The sequence below is a fragment of the Psilocybe cubensis genome, chromosome 13 (genome assembly GCF_017499595.1).
Source record: "Psilocybe cubensis strain MGC-MH-2018 chromosome 13, whole genome shotgun sequence".
Lineage (NCBI taxonomy): Eukaryota > Fungi > Basidiomycota > Agaricomycetes > Agaricales > Agrocybaceae > Psilocybe > Psilocybe cubensis.
In genome coordinates this window covers 331,749-354,760 of record NC_063011.1, presented here as the reverse complement: position 1 = coordinate 354,760, position 23,012 = coordinate 331,749, and the positions used below count along the sequence as shown (strand labels likewise).

At 44.6% G+C, this 23,012-nt stretch overlaps 10 protein-coding genes across 10 annotated transcripts; 6 read left to right on the top strand and 4 right to left on the bottom strand.

Annotated features, from left to right (window-relative positions):
• Window positions 1-204: 204 nt before the first annotated feature.
• JR316_0012840 (uncharacterized protein) lies at window positions 205-768 on the top strand (the record flags this gene model as incomplete). Its single annotated transcript, XM_047898459.1, has 1 exon — window positions 205-768. One exon carries the CDS (start codon window positions 205-207, stop codon window positions 766-768), a length of 564 nt encoding a protein of 187 aa, XP_047742007.1.
• A 547-nt stretch (window positions 769-1,315) lies between these two features.
• JR316_0012839 (uncharacterized protein) lies at window positions 1,316-2,527 on the top strand (the record flags this gene model as incomplete). Its single annotated transcript, XM_047898458.1, has 1 exon — window positions 1,316-2,527. The coding sequence occupies one exon, from the start codon at window positions 1,316-1,318 to the stop codon at window positions 2,525-2,527; it is 1,212 nt and encodes a 403-aa protein (XP_047742006.1).
• Window positions 2,528-3,509: 982 nt separating this feature from the next.
• Window positions 3,510-4,280, bottom strand: JR316_0012838 (putative GH family 25 lysozyme 4; the record flags this gene model as incomplete). The annotated part of the gene is made up of 4 exons (XM_047898457.1): window positions 3,510-3,551; window positions 3,604-3,687; window positions 3,738-3,836; window positions 3,894-4,280. 4 exons carry the CDS (start codon window positions 4,278-4,280, stop codon window positions 3,510-3,512), a joined length of 612 nt encoding a protein of 203 aa, XP_047742005.1.
• An 807-nt stretch (window positions 4,281-5,087) lies between these two features.
• On the bottom strand, window positions 5,088-6,426 carry JR316_0012837 (uncharacterized protein; the record flags this gene model as incomplete). Its single annotated transcript, XM_047898456.1, has 4 exons — window positions 5,088-5,103; window positions 5,155-6,042; window positions 6,095-6,151; window positions 6,203-6,426. 4 exons carry the CDS (start codon window positions 6,424-6,426, stop codon window positions 5,088-5,090), a joined length of 1,185 nt encoding a protein of 394 aa, XP_047742004.1.
• Window positions 6,427-7,974: 1,548 nt separating this feature from the next.
• Window positions 7,975-11,148, bottom strand: JR316_0012836 (uncharacterized protein; the record flags this gene model as incomplete). Its single annotated transcript, XM_047898455.1, has 4 exons — window positions 7,975-8,375; window positions 8,947-8,956; window positions 9,107-10,057; window positions 10,135-11,148. 4 exons carry the CDS (start codon window positions 11,146-11,148, stop codon window positions 7,975-7,977), a joined length of 2,376 nt encoding a protein of 791 aa, XP_047742003.1.
• Window positions 11,149-13,696: 2,548 nt separating this feature from the next.
• Window positions 13,697-14,044, top strand: JR316_0012835 (uncharacterized protein; the record flags this gene model as incomplete). Its single annotated transcript, XM_047898454.1, has 2 exons — window positions 13,697-13,728; window positions 13,774-14,044. 2 exons carry the CDS (start codon window positions 13,697-13,699, stop codon window positions 14,042-14,044), a joined length of 303 nt encoding a protein of 100 aa, XP_047742002.1.
• A 1,667-nt stretch (window positions 14,045-15,711) lies between these two features.
• Window positions 15,712-16,533, top strand: JR316_0012834 (uncharacterized protein; the record flags this gene model as incomplete). The annotated part of the gene is made up of 3 exons (XM_047898453.1): window positions 15,712-15,757; window positions 15,816-16,368; window positions 16,419-16,533. The coding sequence occupies 3 exons, from the start codon at window positions 15,712-15,714 to the stop codon at window positions 16,531-16,533; spliced, it is 714 nt and encodes a 237-aa protein (XP_047742001.1).
• A 422-nt stretch (window positions 16,534-16,955) lies between these two features.
• JR316_0012833 (uncharacterized protein) lies at window positions 16,956-17,930 on the bottom strand (the record flags this gene model as incomplete). Its single annotated transcript, XM_047898452.1, has 4 exons — window positions 16,956-17,141; window positions 17,193-17,340; window positions 17,399-17,776; window positions 17,827-17,930. 4 exons carry the CDS (start codon window positions 17,928-17,930, stop codon window positions 16,956-16,958), a joined length of 816 nt encoding a protein of 271 aa, XP_047742000.1.
• Window positions 17,931-18,755: 825 nt separating this feature from the next.
• Window positions 18,756-19,406, top strand: JR316_0012832 (uncharacterized protein; the record flags this gene model as incomplete). The annotated part of the gene is made up of 1 exon (XM_047898451.1): window positions 18,756-19,406. One exon carries the CDS (start codon window positions 18,756-18,758, stop codon window positions 19,404-19,406), a length of 651 nt encoding a protein of 216 aa, XP_047741999.1.
• A 669-nt stretch (window positions 19,407-20,075) lies between these two features.
• On the top strand, window positions 20,076-22,970 carry JR316_0012831 (Cutinase transcription factor 1 alpha; the record flags this gene model as incomplete). Its single annotated transcript, XM_047898450.1, has 11 exons — window positions 20,076-20,175; window positions 20,298-20,396; window positions 20,502-20,883; window positions 20,943-21,057; window positions 21,107-21,466; window positions 21,514-21,668; window positions 21,724-21,792; window positions 21,845-22,125; window positions 22,183-22,406; window positions 22,455-22,591; window positions 22,715-22,970. 11 exons carry the CDS (start codon window positions 20,076-20,078, stop codon window positions 22,968-22,970), a joined length of 2,178 nt encoding a protein of 725 aa, XP_047741998.1.
• Between the last annotated feature and the right edge of the window lie 42 nt (window positions 22,971-23,012).

The window sequence follows — 23,012 nt, the reverse complement described above, 5'->3', positions numbered from 1 at the left end:
ATTTAGAGCCAAAGAGCACTATTTTGAAACTCAAGGTTGGGACTTCATGGTCAGGACTTTAGAGTCGGCATAGTGGTCATTCCCGAAGTCTCCAAATAAGTGTATACATAATCAATAGTTTCATGATGCATGAGCGTTTGGGCCTCGCTTTGAATCTGTGGCCCCTCGCGTGCCAAATCGTAGCCTTCTCTGCGTCATTGCATCATGCCAAGGAAAGGAGGAGTCTGGGAGCCGCCAGTATATGTTGGCCCTCCAGACGAGGGCCCTAGAGCAGTGCGTACTGACAGTAAACGGCCACGCAATCGTGCAAAGTGTCCCACTTGCTTTGATCTTGATCTCCGTTACATTCCTCAGCCTCACAAAGACCCCAACTTCTGCTCCATAGGCCAAGCTGCACGTCAATGGATTTCGAGCACTGATCTGGCCAAAGATAGCAATTGTCCATCCTGCCGCCTTCTAAAGTCTGCCTTCGACACCCTTGTGCGTGACGGCGAGCTTATCGATGCACCCTCAGACTCCGAAATCAGTTACTCTATTGCCATTCTAGACCGAGACGACGAAAAGCCCAGTACTAACGGACCAAACAAGAAGACAGGCACCAAAGAGTCTGACGGGTCGAAAGGACTTATTGTAATGATGAGGTGCGGAGCTGCGATCAAAGGAAAAGAGGAAGATGGGTTCCGGGAAGAGTTCAAGGTTGAATTGTACACACCTTTTGAAGGTAGATTCTGTCCATTTGTGAGCAAGCTCCCAAGAGATGCTGATTAGATCCAGGCAGGCCTTCTTCATACCAGTCAATTGGGGCAGCGGGTGAAGTCCCGACTCGGCCAACAGCAACGGACTGTGCTAAAGTCATTAAGGGGTGGCTGTTGGAGTGTGACAGAAACCACAGAACATGTCGAGGAGAGTGGAATGGACCTGAAAATCAAGCGGAAATTCTTCCTCGACGCGTTCTTGATATATCCGGAGACAGCGTTCGCCTCATCGAATCTTCGACAGGACAACGTGGCCATTACGTTGCACTTAGTCACTGCTGGGGAAAGAAACAGTTATTGACGACTACTCGGGATACCATCGCAGACCGAATGAGAGGTATACCTTGGGGTCAATTGCCCAAAACGTTCCAAGACGCTATTGCAATCACCAGAGGCTTGAACATACAGTACATCTGGATTGATTCCCTTTGTATCATTCAACAGGACAAGCTGGATTGGGAGCAGCAAAGCGCTGTCATGGCCGACATATATAGTCGATGTTATTTAAACATCGCCACTACGCGAGCCGGTGGCGGCCATGAAGGGTGTCTAGGCAGCAGATGGACTCTCCGAGATACACTGAAGTGGGCTGCAGAATTTACAAGAGCCGTGTCAAGTGGAAGGAGGAGAGAAAACCCTCCGTCCAAGATGCGGAAAGCGCCAGTAAAATCACTGATAGTACCTGGTGCCCATGGAGATGCCATGAAGCCCTGCAGACACCTCGTTGGATCCGATATCATAGCGATACCGCACCTCTGTTGCCACGCGGTTGGGTATACCAAGAACGTTTCCTATCGACACGAACAGTGCACTTCCACGCAAATGAGATGGTATGGGTATGTAATGTTTCCCAGAGATGCGAGTGCAAATCCCTCGATGGAAATCCTGTTCATGGAGACGGATGGAGTGCAAGTAAGGACCAGGTTGTGAAACTCGAGGGCACCAGTAAACGAGACATCAAGGCGTTGTATGGCCTTTGGCGAACAATAGTCGAGGACATGACTTTGTTGGACTTGACGTACGAATCCGATCGACTTCCAGCACTTGCCGGGTTGGCATCCAGATTTGCAAAGTATCTTCCCAAGAATGAGAGATATCTTGCAGGGCTATGGGAGGGAGACTTTGTCCGTGATCTTTTATGGGAGTCTGGAGGTGGTACACAAACCGCTGGACCTACAAGAAAACGGAATACGACTGCACCTTCATGGTCCTGGGCATCCCTAACTTGGGGTGGCGACGAATCCGCATGCGGAATGGAATGGGAATATGAAACCAAGCCAAAACTCGCAGAATGGGCTGGGGTGACAAGTTACAGACAGGATCCAAGAACCCGAATCATAAGCGTCAAAGTCGAGGTTGACGGCGAAAATAAATATGGAATCGTCAAAGGAGGATGCGCCGTCATTGAAGGAGCACTGTGTGCGATAACTCTGAAAGACCATCCAACAGCTCCACGCCCACCAGCATACCTGAGAAACATACTCTCTGTTAGATATGGTGTCTTCAACTCCCTTCATCTGGATTACGATACCTCCACGGCCGCAAGCTCTTCTGGTGGCGTTGTCTACTGTTTGTTTATCGGCTCCTTCAGTGAACGTTTTGGTCACGATTCTGAGCCACATATCAAACATCGGGGATTGATATTGGAACCTGTCAGGAAAACTGACAAATTTCAAAGGATAGGTCGCTGGACCCAACATATTGAAGATTGGGTGCATAACAAGGAAATCTGGACGAAAAAAGCAGCGGTGCATCGAGTAGCACTAGTATAGCACATACCAAATGACATAGTATATCCCGATATACGTTCTTTAAATATAAGACCAAAGAAGCGCGTGCACCATGACATGATTGTCGTTAACTTTATCTCGAACCTTGCGGGCGGGTTGTACTTGTCGCGGTGTTGAAAAATAGTGAACGCAAACCGTCCAACAAATTCTACGCCACACGTGATTCTGCCGGCATGCCGTGACGGATTTGATAGGTTACACGTCTCTTCAACAATCTGTGCTAAGATACCGTGTCCACACCGCGTCAAAACACTCTCAAAACTATTTTTAATGCGTCTTTGGAAGTTTAAATGCCTGCCGAGTGCCCCAAATGCAACTCATGCAAAAATACAAAGGCTCTCGAAGGGGATTATTTAATAGTATTCTCACTGTGCGGCCCAATCAACACTGTTTCTTTACAAATAGACTCGTTCTTCATTTCTTCACTTTTTATACATGAATAAAATGATAACAATAAGAGCGTTAGCTTCCAAAACCAGCTAAGATCTACCTACAACTAGACAAAAAGCGCGAAGTCCGTGCCAAGGGCAGCGGAGTGGTTATTATGTGCCACAAGCCGGCAGGTACTCAGTGGCGCGGCAGGCCGGCAGATCACGTGTGGCGTAGAATTTGTTGGACGGTTTTTCGTTCACTCAACAATGAACATGGAGCAAAGAGCAAAGGAGGTATTTTTTCTCAAAGCCGACATTGGCAACTCGGCCTACTTTGTTTTGAATTTGCTTGGTAGCCTCAATCTGCCACCTTGGAGCAGCCTCGAAGTCTGGACGCGGCTTGGACATGTATTGTTGGTGCATGGGATCTGGAACTAGTATTACAATTCAAAGTTTGGCCGAACTTCTCAGTGCGCAAATACACTAAGATCAAACAATCCCGATGCCGAAACATCAGTATACTGGTGGCCAACCGCTGATGTCCATCTATCCAACGTGCTATGGTCAGCTTTTCTTGCAAAAGAAATGGGAAACTATTGGACTTGCCCTCCAAAGTGCGTTCCTAAAGTAAGCGTCTAACAAAAACCTATCAAATTCAATTGTACTTCGATAAATCGACAGGCATACCTTGACATTATTAAAGGTAGCAAACCAGAGAGGTGCGGAGCTATCGAGAACAAAACTGGTTGACCCAAAGAGCGTACTCCACTCCTAAATTGACCATAAGCAAAATTTTAAACACGCTGGTAAAAAGTACTAACTCCGGGTGTGCTGTAAATTCCAAAGTTAAACCCAGTGGCCTTCATTGCAGCAAGCAAAGATTTGGCCTGGGCCTGATTTCCGGCAGTTCCATAGTTCCACTGTGAAGTAAGTTTAATTAATGGTATATAAAGATACGCCTCTATAGTCAAGCTCACGTTGTTGCAGATAGCGGAGTCCTTTTCCAAGTCAATCCAAATAGTTCCAATCTTCATGGAATGGGCCTTGAACGTTGCCGCGATCTCGGATAACTGGGTTGCGTATGATTTGCAGTTATTTCCAGAACCGTTACATGGGAACCAGTATGTATCGATGTCAGTGTATCCTGCCGCTCGAGCGTTGTTGTAAGACCCAACAAAGTTAGGGTCAACCTCGCCTCCAATGCCACATGCCTCTGAATATCCGCGTATGATGGCCTTGGTAAAGCCTTCTCCTAAGGCCTTGACGTAGGTAGCTTTCGGCACAAGAGTGGACGAGTCCACGGCGGATACCAAGGCATAAGATGAGGCGACAAGAGCGGGAAGTAATATGAGTGAGCGAAACATGGTTGTCAAGTGTTGATAGATAAAGTTGCCTTTGGGAACCCAGTTTAAATACTTCAGATTTGTCCTTTTTAATTTCCACACTCGCGTGTACGCCTGTGATCAGGAGGATACTATAAGTGCGAGATAACTCAGAATTCATGCGTGTACGCGTTTGCAATAAGGATAAGAAGTACTCTACCCCGTCATTGTCATGATTAGCTGTCATCACTTGAAATTCATCATAAACTTCTTTGCCACCAACCGTGGGGAGGTGTTGAGAGCCAACGTGCACTGCCGGAAGTAATCTCCACATGAGCATGTAATGAAATGCTACTTTCATAGAAGAATCTATTCTAAAGCTAAGAGCTCGTCTGTACAATGACGGATGGGAGTGATACATAGATGAACGAGTAACCTGTCTTTGAGAATATTCCAGTCATGAAATTCTGATATATACACTTTGAATAAACCTTGCCTCTATAGGAGAGTTATCACAGACTCCTCGAGAATTTGATTGTGCTTCTTAGACCAAGGTATAATATACATCATCTGCTCATTTTCACATTTAACTTGGTGCGCTATGTGAACATTATCATAATGTTGCCGATATCACACTGAGAGTGCTACCTAAAAATATCTTTGGCGCACATGGAATTGAGACGATCTCATGGGAGGCAAAAGACTTTATCTGCTAGCCATGCACGTTGCATTATGCTCCATAGTAGTCAATGCCCCGTTATTAAAGGATGACAATTACAATCTGGAAACCTATTACCACTATTGTTATCAGTCCCCACGCTTGGTACATAGGAAAAGGCAAGAGTTGAATTAGCAGTAGCAAAACCTACAGATGCGTCAGCAATGCGTAATTAATGAGCGCTGAGTATCAATATACCTTTCATTGAAAAGCCATTTCAAGTCATCCGAATTGTAGCATTTGATGGACGGTAGGTGAATATCTTTGTTCCACGTCTTAACAAACCCAAATTGCTCTCGAAACTCTTCTTTCAGTCCCCAAACTTCAAAATGACTGATTTTGTGTCTCCTTCCAAATTTGACCAGCATTTTAACCAGGTTTTCAAACTCGTCAACCTCCGCCCTAAGCCTCGTAATGAGCATGACATATGACGAATCTGGCCTTACATCGATTGTCCAGCTGGCAAATGTTTTTCCCCGACGTAAGCCCCAGTCCGTTATACCTAGAGGGTTCCAGAAATATGACAGGCGGATTATCTGAAATTCGGCAACTCCTTTGTCAGGCAGCAATGTGCATATTGCATTTGTCGGATTTGATTCCTCCATCTCTCGCTTCATGAGATCAGCATCTACCTTCCAATAATCGTATACCCCTTTTATATCAAGCCATTCCCAGCCGTCCTCGTCGTCTACCCCAAATACACCCACGGAATCCACATCCCAACCACTGGAAAGGAAATCGGTTACTACCCACCCTTCTGCTCCAGGTAGGAACCCACACCCCCTGTAGATTTCGGGTCCAACATCACTGTAAAGAGTTGAAAAAACTGCGTCACCGCCATGACCTTTTATAATCTGCTCAGAATCAATCCATTTCCCTCTATCAGGCTGGTTTCCCCAAACCTCAGTTGGAAACTGCGGAAGATCATCCGGGGGCGCCAAGATCCAGTGTAGCATACGCATTAGATGTGTTGCGTACCCTTTCTTCCGGTTCCTAGGAGATGTAAAGAGTGCTGCAACGGAGTAGGCTACTACAGAGTTTCCGGTGGTGGCATTGGCGTTTACTACAAAACCCTCTCGTTTATATCTGATATTGTATGAATATTTCAATAGATATTGATAGTTTTAAGAATACATACGTCTCGCAAGAGCATAGAAAGTCTATCCCTTTGGGGTCATCCCTCCGTGCTAAAACCCTATAGCCAAGTCACGGAATACCTCAATGGACACAAGGTAGTTGCACATACCAAGTAACCAATCGTCCGTCAGCTGAAACCTCATGGCCACCGTATCGCGCATCTCGCTTTAGGTACTCTTCTAGTGTCACCCCTCTCCCCCACATTGTGAATGTCCTCTTACGGGATTCGTAAATCTGGGCTTTTGTGGCCGGAAATATTGAGAGCTCTGTCAGCGGAATGCCTTCAGTATTTTGCGCTTGTTTCGCCTGTGATGCAGTTTGAAATTCAGACATTGTGGTTCTGGGAAACGCTGGGAAATCATCGGATTCCTTTGTCATCGTCAATTTCGAAGAACATCGTGTAATTTGTCCCGGCTCCCACGACGTTGAACTGGACTATCTTAATGGCAGCCTCTTGTCCTTGTTTATCTTTTCAAATCCAGCCAATTGAACAATGTTCCAATTTATATTTCATTAATATATATCATGGCTATGTGATCAATTTTGTGCATAGAGACATTGGCGGATTGAACAGAGCGACGAAGTGAAGCTAAAAGTAAAGATCACGTTCTTAGTAGCCGTTCTGGTAATTGCTCGTCTTCATCTTGCTTGTTATAGGACAAAAACCAAACCATCAGTTACAACATCATTCAGAAATGTCAAATCCCCTTGATTGGGAATCGGTTGGCAACAAACACGGCATACAGTGAGCTGCCCACGAAAATTCAACCCCCGATTGGTTCATTCTTCAACACTTACAGCTATTTTCATATCGATAGGCCCAACGTAAAAATATATTCATACAGTCGGACTAGGCCCCGGGAAGCTCCCCTAGGGGCGTATCGACTTTTCGCGGATTTGAGACCTGAGAAAATAGCATTTTACTGTCCGTTTTTCGCGGATTTGAGAGGTCCGGAGGCCTACCTTTGACCGGGGCACTGCGGATTTGAGGAGAAGAATCTGCATGGGCGGCTGGTCTGGCCGGCAAATAGGGCGCGCTGCCAAATATGGACAAAAATTAGTTTCCTTGTGAGGACATAAACGCTTTCTGACTGCCAACAACAGAAGAACTGTGAAAAAGACTGCTTGAAAAAAGCTGTAGAATTTTTTGCGCCTTTTTTTTTGCTCCTTTAACTCCGTCCGAGGGTGAGAAAAATTACCTAAATAAGAAGGTCTTGGCAAAATGACCGTCCGGTTTCGCGGATTGGAGGCCCAAAATCTCGCGGATTTCAGACAAATATTTTGGGTCCGGCGGGGATACGCCTGTAGGGGAGCTTCCCGGGGCCTGTCGGACTTGAATTTGTGCGTAACCTTGGTCCTTGTTACATAAAGAATGCTCCCATGTTGATTTTATTTTAATCTATGGTACGATCTTGCAGAAAAGCGCTGACATGCCTTTCAGTTTGAGAAGGGAGTGTCTCTAGGATGCTGCTGATGTGGTGGTATTGCTTTAGTTCTTGTAGCTCGACTTTTTTTGTAAATACTCATCGACGATTTTGCTAGTTCCCGTAATTTGCCGTCTTTAAATTTTATGCTCCGCTCAATAAAATTCTTTATCCGTGTACGTGTAAATTTAGCGGATAGGTCTATCGATATGAAAATAGCTATAAGTTAAGTTAACCGGCAGTTATCGGCGGAGCTGCTTTCTGCCGAATCCATCAACTCTCGGCATAGTCTTGGGAAAAGACAATTGTCATGGACCTACGTAGCAATATAATGGAGCACTTATTGCGCCTGTCCTTGAGTCAATTAATTTGGTTTTAGTCAAACGGATAGAAACACACAACCGATTGGTATTGTTTTACAGAAGACACGGGATACATCAGCGTTCTGAGGATTATCCTAAGATATCCCAACACCGGCACTCAAGGTACCTTCTTTCGTGCGATTAACGCAATCGAGCCCATCCATCGAGTCCATCCAGTTATTCATTCTCTGCCCATATTCATGCTCCAATACACCCGATATCCATTCCGGCAAAGGGCGTAAATCAGCCAAAATAGGGAAAAGATAAAAGTCTGCATAGGTAGGGTGTGTGTCGGTAAACATGAATTTTGGATAGCTAGAACGGGACCCAGGTAGGACGGCCTCGGTTATGGATAGGAAGGTGTGCAACTGGGGAATGTTGGGTGCGAGAAGGGGTGTGATGGCATCTGAGGCGAGACCGGATTCAAGGTGTTTTAGGCGGGGTTTGACAAGGCCGTGCTCAATCGTTGGGAATCCTGTAAGGCTATGCAAAATGCCTTTTTCCAATGAAATTCAGTAATAAATTAATGTGGGATGATACTACGTAGGTGTTTATGTTATGTATGTATATGATTACTGATAGGATAGAAATGGGATTCAGAGAAGAGGAAGCTAAAATCGAACTATCCACCAACATGGACGTACCAAGGCCATGGAAGAATCAGAATTAAGTAACAAGTAACTGATAAAGTTGTGGTATGGTTTTGGAGAGAGAGGGGACATAATGGGTCATGAAACGATGTGAAACTCGAAATTGAATGCAACACAATAGAAAAAGAGAGGAAGTGGAGACGGTAACGAAAACGAATGAAAGCGGAAAGGATGGGGTATGTAATATGCGTTGTTGTAAAGAACAGCGGGAATATATAATTTGCAAGTAGTGTTACAACAAAAAGAAAGGGAAGAAACACGAAGGCCAAAGGAATGGAGGGATATAAACGTGAGTGTCGGCATGTAGGTTGGACAGAGATAAATGTCGAAAACGGAAAGCGGGAGGCGAGGAACGAAGGACAAAGGAAAAACGATAGCAGAAATTGGAAAAAAAAAGCGAAGAAAAGAACAACATACCGGAAAACCACTTCCACCCAAACGAGTGAACAAAAAATAGAGAAGGCAAAAATGAAACAGAGAACATACGGAGAGAGAAACGAAGGTAAAGAAAAAATAAAATAAACCAATCAATAAAAACAACAAATCACTTCAAGCTTAAGCGCCTAAACGTTTAAACTTTGATCTTCATGGTCGGCGTGCTAGGTCTCGCCGTCCGCTTCCTCCACCACGCTCTTACGCCCCCGATTTGTTCTTCCTGGACAGGGCCAACAACAACACGGCCTTCTGGCGTTGGTGTCGGTGTGCCACGCGCTAGCGACCCCCCGCCCACGGACTGCTTCCCAGGACTCGCATCCAATGTACTTCGAGCGCCACTGCTATCCTTCACCGATGCCGAATCGATGGTCGCTGCCCGTGAGCTCACGCTACTGCACACGCTACTCGCCGTTGTGGTGGTCGTATACACCGACGACGAGATAGAGCCTTGTCTCTTCGTCGATGGGACCCGCACTGGTCCATGCCCAGGAACGTGCATATGCGATCCAAGCGCGTCGTCCCCGCTAAAGCAAACGGCATGCTCGCGGTCCAGCGCTACACCACTTAGCCCGAGTCCGTACTCGGAGCGCTGCCGACTCCTACTCCTGCTTCTACTGCTGTCGCGCTGCTGAAGCGCGGAAGGCGAGGGCGGAGTGTACACCGTGAAGGGACTCTCCTCCCTTTTATCCGAGATCTTGACCGGATTGAACAGTGCATCGATGAGCATCTCTGTTGTCTTGGTCGTATGTGTGAACGGGAGGCGTTGTACGTCGAACGCGCCTACCACGATATCCGTTTCTGGGCCGATGTCGATGTCGTGTTCGTCCTCGCTATCGCTCTCGCGGCCTCCACCTGTGCCAGGGAACGTGTCTTTGCGCGCTGTTCGCGACGTGCGGGGCATGGCAGTCGCGGTGGATTTGATGCCCAGATCATCCTCGTCGGGGTAGGGGCTGTATATGTCCAGTGCGCGGGGCCGCCGTTTCACAATGTCGCTTTGCAGAAACCCAGCGATGCCGTTGAGAATCTCGCCCTTTGCAAGCGGAGGAGCCGTATAATTGGTTTCACCACTGACATGCGTCATTTCAATTGTAATCTATTTAAACATAGCACATAAGCATGTGTCACTCTTGCATGACCAGCGGAAGAAAGTAGGAAAAATTGTAGACTTACTTTCAACGTTGCGTTTGTTTTGCTTTCCTTCAAAAGATACTTTCGTTCCACGACACCCTGGCCCACGTATTGGGCAAGATTGAGATACACCGCGCCGAGACGCGGATTCTGCGGAGAGCCACGAGGATCGTCGGGGATGACTCGCTGCATCACAACGAGCTTGAGAGGGCATGGTTGGATCATCGTCGTCTCTCTATCGACATCAAGCTTGAGAATCGTGTCCAGTGTCTGGGACCAGACGACGGAGTGGTCTTTTAATTTGAGGAAAGGCGTCATTCCACGCGCGGCTGTGGCTGTGGTTGGGGGGATAAGTGTCGAAGGGGAGGGGAGTGGAAGATCAGATGTGGTCGTAGTCGGGGACGCGGAGACAGTGATAGCAGATGCGTTTGTGGAAGAAGAGGACGCGGTCGTCCCCCAGTCCACTGATAGGTGCTGGGATGTATCTGCAGTGGAGGAGGAATGGGAGGACACAGACGATCCGGTTCCGCTGCGGTCGACAGTGGGAGGGCGCGATTCGGAGCGCCCGTTACTTGACGCTGCAAGGGGACTCATCAAACTCTGAGCAGTGTGATCAACACTTATCTCCCCAGAGTCTTCGCGTGCCTTGCCCTTATCCGACACCGTCCTCTTTTCCGCTCGCGCTTTTACTCTGTCCAACAACCCCGACTTGTTCCCCGTGGGTGTCTGTACACCTTTAAACTTCCACCGCACACCAAACTCGCCGCTTACGAATGGGACACTTGATATCTGGTGGATGGTGACCCGGGCACGGAAGTAGGTGTGGCGCGGCAGGAGCTGGCCAAGTTGGCGAAGACCCGGTATGGGTGTGTGTGGTGTGTGAGGGGTCTGAGGAGGGTGCTGAAGTGGCTCATTTACGCTGACGCTGCTGCCGTTCCCTTGAAGCGGTCTCGTGAAGTAGCCGTGGCCTGGTCTCGGTGTGGGTGATTTGAGTGTGTCGTCAAGAGAAATGGTCAGACTGCGCGGCGCCGTCGGGTGGTTGAAATTGGGAGGCATTGCGAGGATGGGGAAGGAATGAAGGGGAATGAAGCGTTATCGACCTGCCAAAGATATTATGTTGTAGGTTTAGCGTGTGTATCTGGGGACAGTGTGCCACGCGTGTAAATGATTCCGTTTCTACAGGAGTTTCGTCAGCAATGAGCGCTGATATGTGATGTCTGATTTTCCGAAAGATACGTCGTGAAGCAACCGCCTAAAGTGGAAAGGGACAGTGAAGTGGAAGAGAAGAAGGCATTCCTCTGTGGTGGCAGCAGAGAGGAATGGGGAGCCTCTTGTTGCTGCCGTTCCCCGGACCCCAAGCCATTTCAAATTGGCTCAGGAACAAAACAACATTTCATCTGAGACTCTCACGGGCCACGTCGATGCCGGTCTATTGCCGAAAACATATCGTCCGCGGCCGGTTGCATTGACATTCTCGTTCAGCTTCAGTGACCTGCCTTGCGAGGAAAAAAAAAACTTTAAAAAACGCTATCAAGGTAAGGATATCAAAATGCGTCATTTAATAATTTACGTTATTTGCTTCGTACCTTAGACTGGAACGTGGTCCGGTGTTCGTCATCAATGTAGGTCAGTATGGGTCCGAGTAAGAGGCATTAAGCGAAGGATACGGCGGAGAGACCAAAAAGCACGTAATAATAATTATGTATGGGGAGGCCATTGTGTACGGAAGCAATGATGCAGACGATCACGAATCGATAATGGACTTGAGGGGTGACCATTGAGTGAACACTTTGCAGCACCGCTCCAGACCCGCGATATTTCCCCAGTGCATGCCCGACATTTTTGATGACAGACACCCCAAAGTTTTGAAGATCCGGAATAACGTCACCAATAGAGTACTCAGGTCTGGAAACATATTATAGGATCAGCAAGAAATCATCTCGACAAATATTGGGCCAATTAATCGCAACTGTACGGATGACGGGTTGATGATTTTACTGGGCAAAAGAAACATGAAGCGAGTCATTGAAGCTTGGAGACTTGCTTGTATAGATTGATGGTGTAGGATTCTTGGGCTTTTCCCCGATTTTGACCATAAACGCAGGGATATTCAATGACATTAAATTTCATAACAAGAGCTGGGCGGATCGGTTCTATATTTCTAGGAAGTTAGGCCCAGACGCAAACTAAAGACCAAAGCCGCGACATTCTTTTCCTCGAACCAATGTAAGTTTTGCGAAGTCAGAACACACGGAACCAGCAAAGAAAGTCAAATATATGTGCACCTCCCAGAGTCTCACCAATCCAGCCAAAGACGACGACCTGAACTTAGCATGATAGCTAGGAAAAGTCACTTATAAAAGAAAGACAACACCTCAAATTCAAATCTCGTTAGGAAGGCTTCCATTGAACAAGCCCCAAGGTTCTTTTTGACAAAAGACGTTGACTTGGGCACGGGTTCTTTGAGCATACTTTGTGCTCACTGTTGGCTCACTGACAGATTAAATCATACAGCAACTCTCACCTCTTTCCGGGTGGTAGCGATAGTATTTTTAGTACAGAAACTGTAACTCTGAGATACGGATTGTCTGGATAGATGTTGGGGGAGGATGAAGGACCTGCAAATCTTTCACCTTCGGTGGAAATTTCGGAGATTCAACTGTAAACGGCATTTTTCGGCATCCGATTCACCAAGTAAGTAATTCATTCTACGATATACTCCGCTTCAAGTTCAAAATATCCAGTTGATCTGATCGATTATCAATCATTGGTTTTGTATCTTCAGCTCAATCATCTTATTTCTTATAGATTTTTACACAATTTCTCTGGTTTATCCTTTCCAGATACAGCTTTTATAAGTTTTTGAATATATAGTACGTCGCTCCATCAAATCATTATCACGGGATGAAATGTAATTTTCATCAGGCTACTCTTTACGAGTCTTTACGTAAGTAAAGATGAGTTCTTTTATCCCCACAACCCAGCGAGCAAAAATGTCCTCGCCAATTGTCCCCATCAAAATATTATTGATGCGATCAATGTTGTTACCGCTATCGGTATTTTCCTTAAGCGGTCACAGGACCCCCTAAGCAACCCCTTTCCAATTCATTCTACGACTTCTTTTTACCATTGGTTACTTTAAAGGTTGTTTTTGATTTGTTTTGATCGCAATGTGAATGTGCGTTTCCATAAAATTAATTATACCCAACAACAATAGTCCTACTCAATTCACTTTTTTGCGTTGTTGTTTAATTTTTAAAACCATGTGGAACCGTCTAGCCAACGTGCTTATATATTGTACTAATACTTAGAGATGGAACAAATGCACTCTTTGAACTATGGGTCTGAAAGGTTGGAAATAGAACTGTGCAGGCACACACGTTCCTTGATATCGGTAGCTTCATCAATCAGAGTTCAAATAGAAATAATTACGCGTTCTTGGGTTCTGGGCGTTCTGTACTATTTGAATTTGATTTTCTGATTCATGATCGTTTCTCACGCATACCAATTTGTTCTTCCCCTACGTCGGGCGTCTATTGGCTTACGGTTAATATATTTATTGACGTAGTATAGACAATGCACTTTTCTCCGCACTGTTTTACCCATGGCTTCCGCGTTATCCCCCCGTTTCCAACAGTATGTTCACTGTTTTATCTCATTTGGTTATTACTTATTTTTTAGAGTCTTTCCGCCTCCCATGGACGATGTGTACATGGATCAGATGGATCTGAAAACCCTCTACCGTTTCTCTTGGACTTGCAAGGAGCTAAACGACCGCGTTTCGGGCTATATGCGCCGCGCCTTCTGTCCCAAAAATTTATTTGCTCCTATCTTCAAACCCAATGAACATTTGCTGTTTCGTCTTCTCCAGTTCAAGACTGGCCTGGTTATTTCAGGTTCCACCGTTTTGCATTTTACTTGTTTTAGTGGTCCAACGCAAAGCGTGGCATGACAAGACTTTACATCTCACAATTGTATAAAATATTTTTTAATCTAGATTTATATAACATAGTTAATATATATTAATATGTTCTGAATGCACAGCCAGATACTGGGCAAGGTTATGATTAATTACTATGACTTAGGTCTACTACAAGCTTAGTTGTGTCAGACACAAAAAATAGCTGCACAGGTTATAAGGCCTAATTGTAAGGAAGAACTTGTCTATTATAATTTTCATACCTGCTAAATATTGAAGAATTCCAGATCTGCTGGGAGAATCCCGTATAGAAAACTGATGGAAGAATGCTCATGTGTATGGCTGCCCAAGTGGGGACATATTTCCCATAAATATAATTTTCTTATTTTTGAAAAGTGCATCAAGAGTGAAACAATATTGTGTGCAAAAACATTTGTTTGGTGCGCATATTTCTTTTTGGTATAGTTTGATGTTGCTGTGAACACAATTGGCTGTGTGGAAACATATTTCAAGCATAATTTGCAAGTGTTAGTGCATTATTTCTGCCCCAAAATACATTCAATGCATGGAAAACATTATTCAAAATGACCATCTCTTGACCAAAGTGGCCAGTGCTCAATGCAAATTGAGTGTAGTGACCGTGGGAATATCCTGCGTACAGTGTGCGCAGGATATTCCCACGACCTGCTTATTAATTCACGGCCAGTACAAACACCACAGCAAGTAAAATATAATAAGATCATCTAAACTAGGACTGAAAATAATTATTATTGCCAAAAATACTTGTATTTTACCTAAAGTATATGCAATGCATCTCAGTAATATATCAGGAATTACCAGAGAAGTTCAAGTTGCTCAATGCAAAGTGCAGCAACCGTGAGAATAACTTGCATACACTATATGCAAGTTATTCCCACAGTCTGCTTATTAATTCATGGCCAGTATGAACAGCACAACAAGTTTAATATGACAAGTTATTTGAAGTGGCATTAAAGATAATAGCTAGATACATAATGTTTATTATTCTTTATTCTATGCCACCACAGTCTGCTAGTCATTCATGCTAAATTTTTTTTGATAACAATAAAGCATTCTATTTACATCTACTTGCCGTTAGAGGTGTATAAAGCATGCAAAACAGTTGGTATGTAATTGATTGTGACTAATTAATGGCCTTAAATCAGTTGAATGAGGTCATTATTATAAAATTTTTGGTTATGAGCGATGATTATCTGCGTCAAAATGTTTAACTTGCAATTAAAAAGTCATAATGTAATGGTATCTAATTTTGTTTTCTACCATATGGCAGCTAACCTATCTACGTAGCTAATATCTAGTATTTTAATTTCCATATCCCCTTGGTAGGAACAAAAACTAACAGAAATTCTATGATAGTAACCGATTATTAAGTCAAGCATACCGGTTAAGTAAAAAACCGGTATTAATCACGCAATTTTGATGGCATCAATGATTTACTAATGGGGACAATTGGCAAGGACATATTTTTGTACAGTGGGTTGTGGGGATAAAAGAACTTGCTTTACTTACATAAAGTTTCGTAATCAATCGTGCTAATATATGGATTCCGGGTAACATGGACATGTATGTCGAGCACAGATAAACATCCTCTTCATTGACATTACAATACCACTGGAGTGGTTGTTAACCTATGGTGCCAAGGTTCTTTTGTCCAACTGATTATGACTTGTCAATCGGTGGTAGAGTGCATTTTGGGGTATCATAGCAGTATGTCCCCAATGTCATGTGTCAAAACAATGTTAACTTCAATTTTGTTCTACTGCAGCCGGCGTCATGAATTTTGTTACCTTTGAGAAGGTGTACAGCTTGTATCCAAATGCTACCTTTGGACATCAAGTCTCTCTGTTGCAACCTTCTGCCGACCTCAAGCACGCGCAAAAATTTCTTGCAAAATATCATTCCCGTGGCTTGAAATTTGTTCTTTCCATTCCATCGCAAACTTTGAAAATGGACCGCCATATCCAAAGCAGGATACAGTCTATCAGGGACAACGTAAATGTTGGGTATAGTTCATCTTGTGGTCATGTTCTCGTTGTGCTGGATTACGATCCTTATCCAGAGTTGTTCTCTCCTGGGATTAGACGGGTTGGCGACAGGCATTGTTGGGTTTATTCTTTGCCTCTTTTACCCCAAGCAAATCAGACTTCCTTTGTTGAAGCCAATTTGTGGGCATTGTTGCTTAATGAATTTGATTGTTTGCATTTTGGTGTCCGTTGCATCAGCGGTATCGCATTAGATTTTCACTACACAGCGGCAGATGTTTACCAATTACACAAGCGTGTCAAAAAAGCTATCAAATCCTGGGAAAGGGGTATAAGGTGTGTGCTCTTTAGTTTTAGTATTTGTCAATTTAATTCCTGTAATGTAGGCAAAAAGATGACTGTGTACATGCAACTGTTTTGTATTTGCTATCCAGAAAGGCAGATATTTTTTGGTTGCATTGCCCTCAACCACAAAGCCTCTTGTGGAATGGATATTTGTAATTTCTTCCATCCTTAGTCAAATTTTTGTTCGAAATAAACTTGTGTTCTCGTCCTCATTCTTTTTGTCTTAATTTGTAAGTTTGACTTGTGGATGAGCGTGGGAATATCCTGCGTATAGTGTACGCAGAATATTCCCACGGTCAACCTCTCCCGATATTCAGCCAAGTGTGGGAATATTCTGCGTACAGTGTACGCAGAATTCTCCCACGGACTTCTTCGCCGATATTCAGCCGAGTGTGGAAATATTCTGCGTACAGTGTACGCAGGATTCTCCCATGGGGTGCCAACTAACACCTTCAGATAATTTCTGTCATGAAAATGACTTGACAAATAATTCCTTGTTATTTACAATGTTCACGCAAATGGATTGATTGTTCGTTCAGCACATTTATGATATCCTTGTCTTTCTATGTACATATGTATTAATCTTGGAACATAGTATTGCTATTGTGGACTGTGTCCTCATTTAAGCGCATACGTGCCATCCTCTGTTGCGTGTCTTCAATGTCAATCTGACCTTTGTACAGCTGCCTCTTTGTCCTACACAAAACAGCAACCTGTCTTTTCGCTGGAGTATAGCGCGACCGCATTCTGAGAATATCAGCTTTCTGTTGGAAGTTATGAATGGCTATGAGACTGTTCAATGTAACATTGCTTACCTCTCTTGCCTCCTGGTCCAAGACAAGTATTCCGCGAAGAGCGACAACAAATTTGTACTTGTTTCCTTGGGCAGGAAATGCAACAAAGGCAACACTAATCTCGACAATGTCTCCAATTCGTATGGAGGCAGGATTATAAGAATAATATCTGTTGCAACATGATATTAGTTTGGTTGTGATGTGTTGTTGGTATTTTCTAAACATACCTGGCTGTTCCATCAGGAAGTATCTCCCGACGAAGAAACTGTACCTTGTTATTGATTGCGTGGATGAAACTGTCCCCTACCATGGACGCCAACACATTATCAGGGTCGACCAGGGGATGAAAACCTATGTTGTCAGATTTGTCTTGATATGCGGATACCTTCGTGAAATATTGGCTATGCGCATGGAAAACATTGAAACCCGTGTCTTTGTGAAGAACTGGGTCATAGCCGCTGACGCTGTCCGCGGGAAAATTGTTTGCAAAATGGAGAAAAACTTCTTCTAGCTTTTCTATCACCTTATTGAACACAATGTCTCCGAGTCCCGTGATAGCAATGGCGGTACGTAAATATGGTTGTTGCTTGACCGTTCTGTCGCGGCTGTAACAGTCCTCATTTGTAATTAATTCACCTCAATGGAGTGGATGTACGAAGCAGGCTTTGCCATTGGTGGTAGCATCTTGTCGCTAACTATGCCTTGGAGTCTGAATATCACTTCGTCCATTGCACCGATATCCACGTCAAAGTTGGACATATTTATATTATATTATATATATATTATATTATTACAAAGCGTGACGCTGAATCGTAAAGACTCGTCATGCCACGCTCCGCGGTGGCCCACTAAAACAAGTTTCAAAGTGGTATCGGATTCAGTCCCATTAATTCGCATATCATGACCGCCGAATTTCCACCAATAGAGCGTCTAAGCTCAGACATATTATGGCTGATATTCATGCAATCAACAGAATTAAGTCTAACAAAGCACCTTTAACCACTACGCGCTTCTCTTCGCAAGTATGCAGGGAATGGCGTAATATAATTCTCAACTCAAGCATTTTATGGGGACGACTGATTCATTTAGATTCCATATATGCCTGTCATCGCAAATGGGCGATCACAGTGATAGAAAAAAACCAGAACGCACCACTCTGGGTATACGGGACCATCTCCTTAGATACTCAAGCCAAATCCCAGGACTTTCCGCACATCATGGTCAAGGATCCAAAGGTTGTCTCTCCAAGTCGACAGTGATGTAATGTATAGCGATATGGACACCTCTTCTCCAGCATACGGACAGGGTATAACAAAGCTGGGATCTCTTTACTAGCCCTGCACCACTTCTCGAGGAGTTCACTATTTTTGCGAGCGATTACTTTAGGGATTTTTGTGAGATCAGGTACCAAAACTCTCTCCGCTTATATCAAGTATCGTACCTCGAGATGGGTGCATCTTGCATCTGATCTTGGACTCCGCGAAAAGATGAGTTACCCGTCCATGCAGTGTAGCTCAGAAGGATAAAGTACGCATTGAAGTGGTGTAGCTCAAAACTACTGAGTACCTGCAGCGGTACCTGCTAATGCACCGGCCAGAAGAATTGACCATTTACAGCAGGAACGACTACATCCAACTAACCCATCCAGCAGGACTCTTGATTAATGGTACATTTACCCACGGATCGGGACCACAAATCATAAAACAGATATCCATCCAACTCGACATCTCAAGGACGTACTCTACCTCTCTGTCTGCACTTCCATCCTCACTCACATCTCTCCTGCAACTCAAGACAGATGAAGACACATTGCAGTACTTTAATGATGATATCGGCGGGAGAATCTTCCCGTCTCTTCGATTTCTCAAACTCACGCCGTTATCCGCTAAATCTGTGAATGATCTAGAGCACTTGTGGGAGTTTTTGAATCAGCAGCTTTGTGGAGGGTCCCCGGTCTCTGTTCTCGACTTGACACGTCTGCGGCCATTGCAAGTCTATGGTATAGCTGTAAATTATATGGAGAGTAGAGTCGGTCTGGCCAAGATGAGGTGGGTCCTCCCACAACGTGTACCCATGTCACTTGGGCAACTCGAAGAGAGCGGGAGGTTGGACGCGTTCCGCTCCAGGAAAGCTGACCTGCTTCGTCAGGAAACACAGAGCGTTGATATTGACGAGGCGGCAGTTGTTTTTTCTTTCGACATTATGAGCAAGGATATCATGATATGGGATTGCTAGAATAATTTTCTCCTATACCACTATGTGTGTACTACAAAGACCCTCTCCACCCATTTTGCGAATTCCTTTCCATAAAACCATTCAATCATTGATTTTGGCTGTAACACCCTACATACTGGTACGTCCATTGTTCTTGAAGCTAAGTGCGCAGCAGATTCCATAACCTCGGAGATCATCATAACGGTATGCCCCTGATACCGAGTGGCTCCAAGCGTGAACGATTTCTCTGGGGGGAAATAACACAGGAAGATGGATTTCCCAAGCGCTCAACTGACGTGAAACAGGGAAATATTCAGACATGCATGTGGCGGTGCTTGTCACCGCTCAATCTCAGGTTCAACTGGAGGACGAATTGGCGAGGGGTAACCGGTAACCCGGTAACGTCCCAAAACACCTTAAAGCGTAATATCGTGTAAAATATCGTACTTATTTAGTATGATCATTACGAAATACTATCGATATCGCCGACAACGCAGTTTGCACTGCGTGCACTGCGGCACACTGTACACACACTGAACATTCTTTGGGGTTCCAGTATGTTGTAAGATCGGCACTAATTAGCAAAATAGCTAGCCGTGAAAGGATGCGTGGTCCAAGCGGATTCGAATGTCTTGAAAGACCACATGCGGACCGCGGTCACCGGTTACTACAACTCTACCAAGAACCAATATGTTGGCCGCTACGCCTCCGTCTGACTCCGCATCCCAGTTAGACAAACCTATCAAGAAACGTCTGCCGGGTGCTTGCGAGGAGTGCAGGAGGAAGAAGAGTGAGGACTACTTGTAAACGATCTTTTCAACATTGACGCGATCGCTCCAGGCAAATGTACACATGCCTTTTGATTGTTTTATCTAGTCTCATTTTCTCGACCTGATGAACAATTTTAACCAGGTGACAGCGCTAAGATGCCAGACAAGATATGCACATCTTGTCTAACAGCTGGTATTGAATGCTCTGCTGTTCCTCCACAAGTAAGTGGTACAATTCAAGGTCACTATCGAGTCATGAACTCAATCATACATATAGAGACCCCAGATACGCAAACAGCAAGCGTAAGGGTACATGAAATCTTTTTTAATGACGCTGCACATTAAGTTTGCAGTTATATTCGTATACTGGAAGCAAGAATAAAGAGACTAGAGAGCTATATTCAGGCAGTAAGGACTCTATTTATCACTGAGAAATCCAATTCTAACGCTTCGCAGCTCTCCCCGGATGAGGAGGTGGATCAAATTCTATCAAGACCACCACCAAGCCTAGGGAAAAGCTCGTTCAAATTCAAGAATCCAGTAGTCCCTGACAGCAAATTTTCCGACTCATCAGGGAAATCTTCAGGTCCTTCGAGTCCCTCAGCGGCTGAAGACGATATGGATATCCCTGAAGACGACGATGATCTCGCGCATATCGCATTAACGGCCCACATAAGTAGACTTTCCTTGTCTACTGTACAAAAAACTCGTTTTTTTGGTCAGGCCAGGTACGTCTTACTGGAGAAATTTAAACTGAACCGAATCAACTGAGAACCTGGATGTACAGTCCATTCATGATTGCGAAGCACGCATCAACAATCAGAAGTAAGATAACCGGTGTTCCTGATACCGGCTTGGATCCAGGTGGCTACAGAAGACTGATTTTTTGGACTATGAACCCGGTATATCCCTTGGACACTGTATCTCTGCACATAGTTGACTACTTTCTAGTGGGAAGCAAAATACGTAAATACATCGGAAGCATCCTACATATATCCAGAACACGACCTTCTCATACACCTGGTCAATCTGTATTTTGATAAGACCAATAGCCTAATTCCACTCCTCCATGCACCGACTTTCATGAAATCACTTTCGGCTGGACAGCACTACTGGGACCCGTCCTTTGGAATGACGGTACTCATGGTGTGCGCTGTTGCATCAAGGTATTCCGACGATCCACGCGTCTTCAGCGAAATGGATGCCGGAGCGCCTGGGCTGTCATCTGGGTGGCATTTTTTCACGCAGGTTCCAGTGCATAGGAGACTTCAGTTGTTTACGACAACTGTTTATGATCTTCAATATTACTTTGTGAGGCAATAATCTGAAATCTTGTCGTTCTCTAACTCGATTGCAAGTTAGCGGCTTTATACCTTCAAGGAACTTCCATGGCTCCTGTGGTTTGTAATATTGTTGGAATAGGCCTCCGATATGCATTGGATATGGGTACCCATAGACGGCGAGGAGGGAACCGGCCAACTGCAGAAGAAGAACTGTTGAAACGTGCTTTTTGGTTCGTCACATATCGGCAACTTGTTTTGTATGCTCACCACTGAAATAATTAATAGGTCCCTATATTGCTTTGAGCAAATAAACAACGCGTATTTCGGGCGCCCGTCCTGTGTTGCGGATGACGCGTGAGCCCCAATATTACACCAAAATGGCTAATTTTTTTTAATACATGCTCAGATTTGACGTAGAGTATCCTATTGAGTGTGATGATGAATATTGGGATATTGAAGATCCGCAGGCAGCATTCAGACAGCCAGCTGAGAAGCCCTCTTCCATAACTGGTTTTATCCAGTTTATAAAATTATGCGAGATTCTCGGGAAAGTATCTAGGGCTTTGTATACCACCACCAAGAAGTCAAAAATTCAGTCTGGCTCTTTTGGTCACGACTGGGAGGCACAAACCGTAGCCGAGCTTGATTCGGCAATGAATCAGTGGAAGGATTCCATTCCCGAACATCGTATTGTCCCTTTCCTATTATCATCTCCTATGGTTTTAATGAATCCTTTTTTCATAGTTGTCTGGGACCCTCGCCGTCAGAATGATTTGTTCTTCTTCCAGTCTGCAAACCTTCATTCTACGTTCTATTACGTACAAATTCAAGTGCACCGCCCATTCATGACCAAAAAATCACCAATGTCGTTCTCTTCACTCGCTATGTGTACGTATGCAGCGCGATCCTGTGCTAGTATTCAAGAGGCAGCCATGTTACGCGGCCTTCGCGTGCTACCGAACACGGTTGTCAGTCCAATTTTATCTACCTTAATACCAGTCTAACTTCTGTGATAGTTCGGCACTTTTACCGCAGCAATTATCACGGTCCTTTTCCTATGGGGTAGCCAACGTCCAGGATACGTGGGAGACCCTCACAAAGATATGGAAAATCTTCTTAAATGCGTTAATGTTCTGAGCGAATGCGAGAAAAGGTAAGATATAGCCTCTCTATTCACCATGCACCTATTAACAGGAGCAGATGGCATGTTGCTGGATCGCTTGTGTAAGTTATCCTTGATTAACTGTATATGATATCTCTCACCTTTGCGCCTCAGAGATGTATTAAAGGATGCCGGTGCTTTGAAACATCATCAATCCACAATGAGTAGATCTTTGGAAGGAATGGAAAGGCAGAGCTCTGATGTGATGCCTTCTTTTGCTGCTGGGGACGATATCTCGTCAATGTTCGTCGCCGACCCGAATCTGCGCATAGATGACTGGGATTTCTACAAGCTCCTACTGTCGCAGATGGATCCGTCTTCAGGTTTTGGAGTGTTTCAAAATAATGATACTCACAATGAGTATATCTAAACGATTTGGTAAACGGGATTTGATCTTACGTTACATAAATAC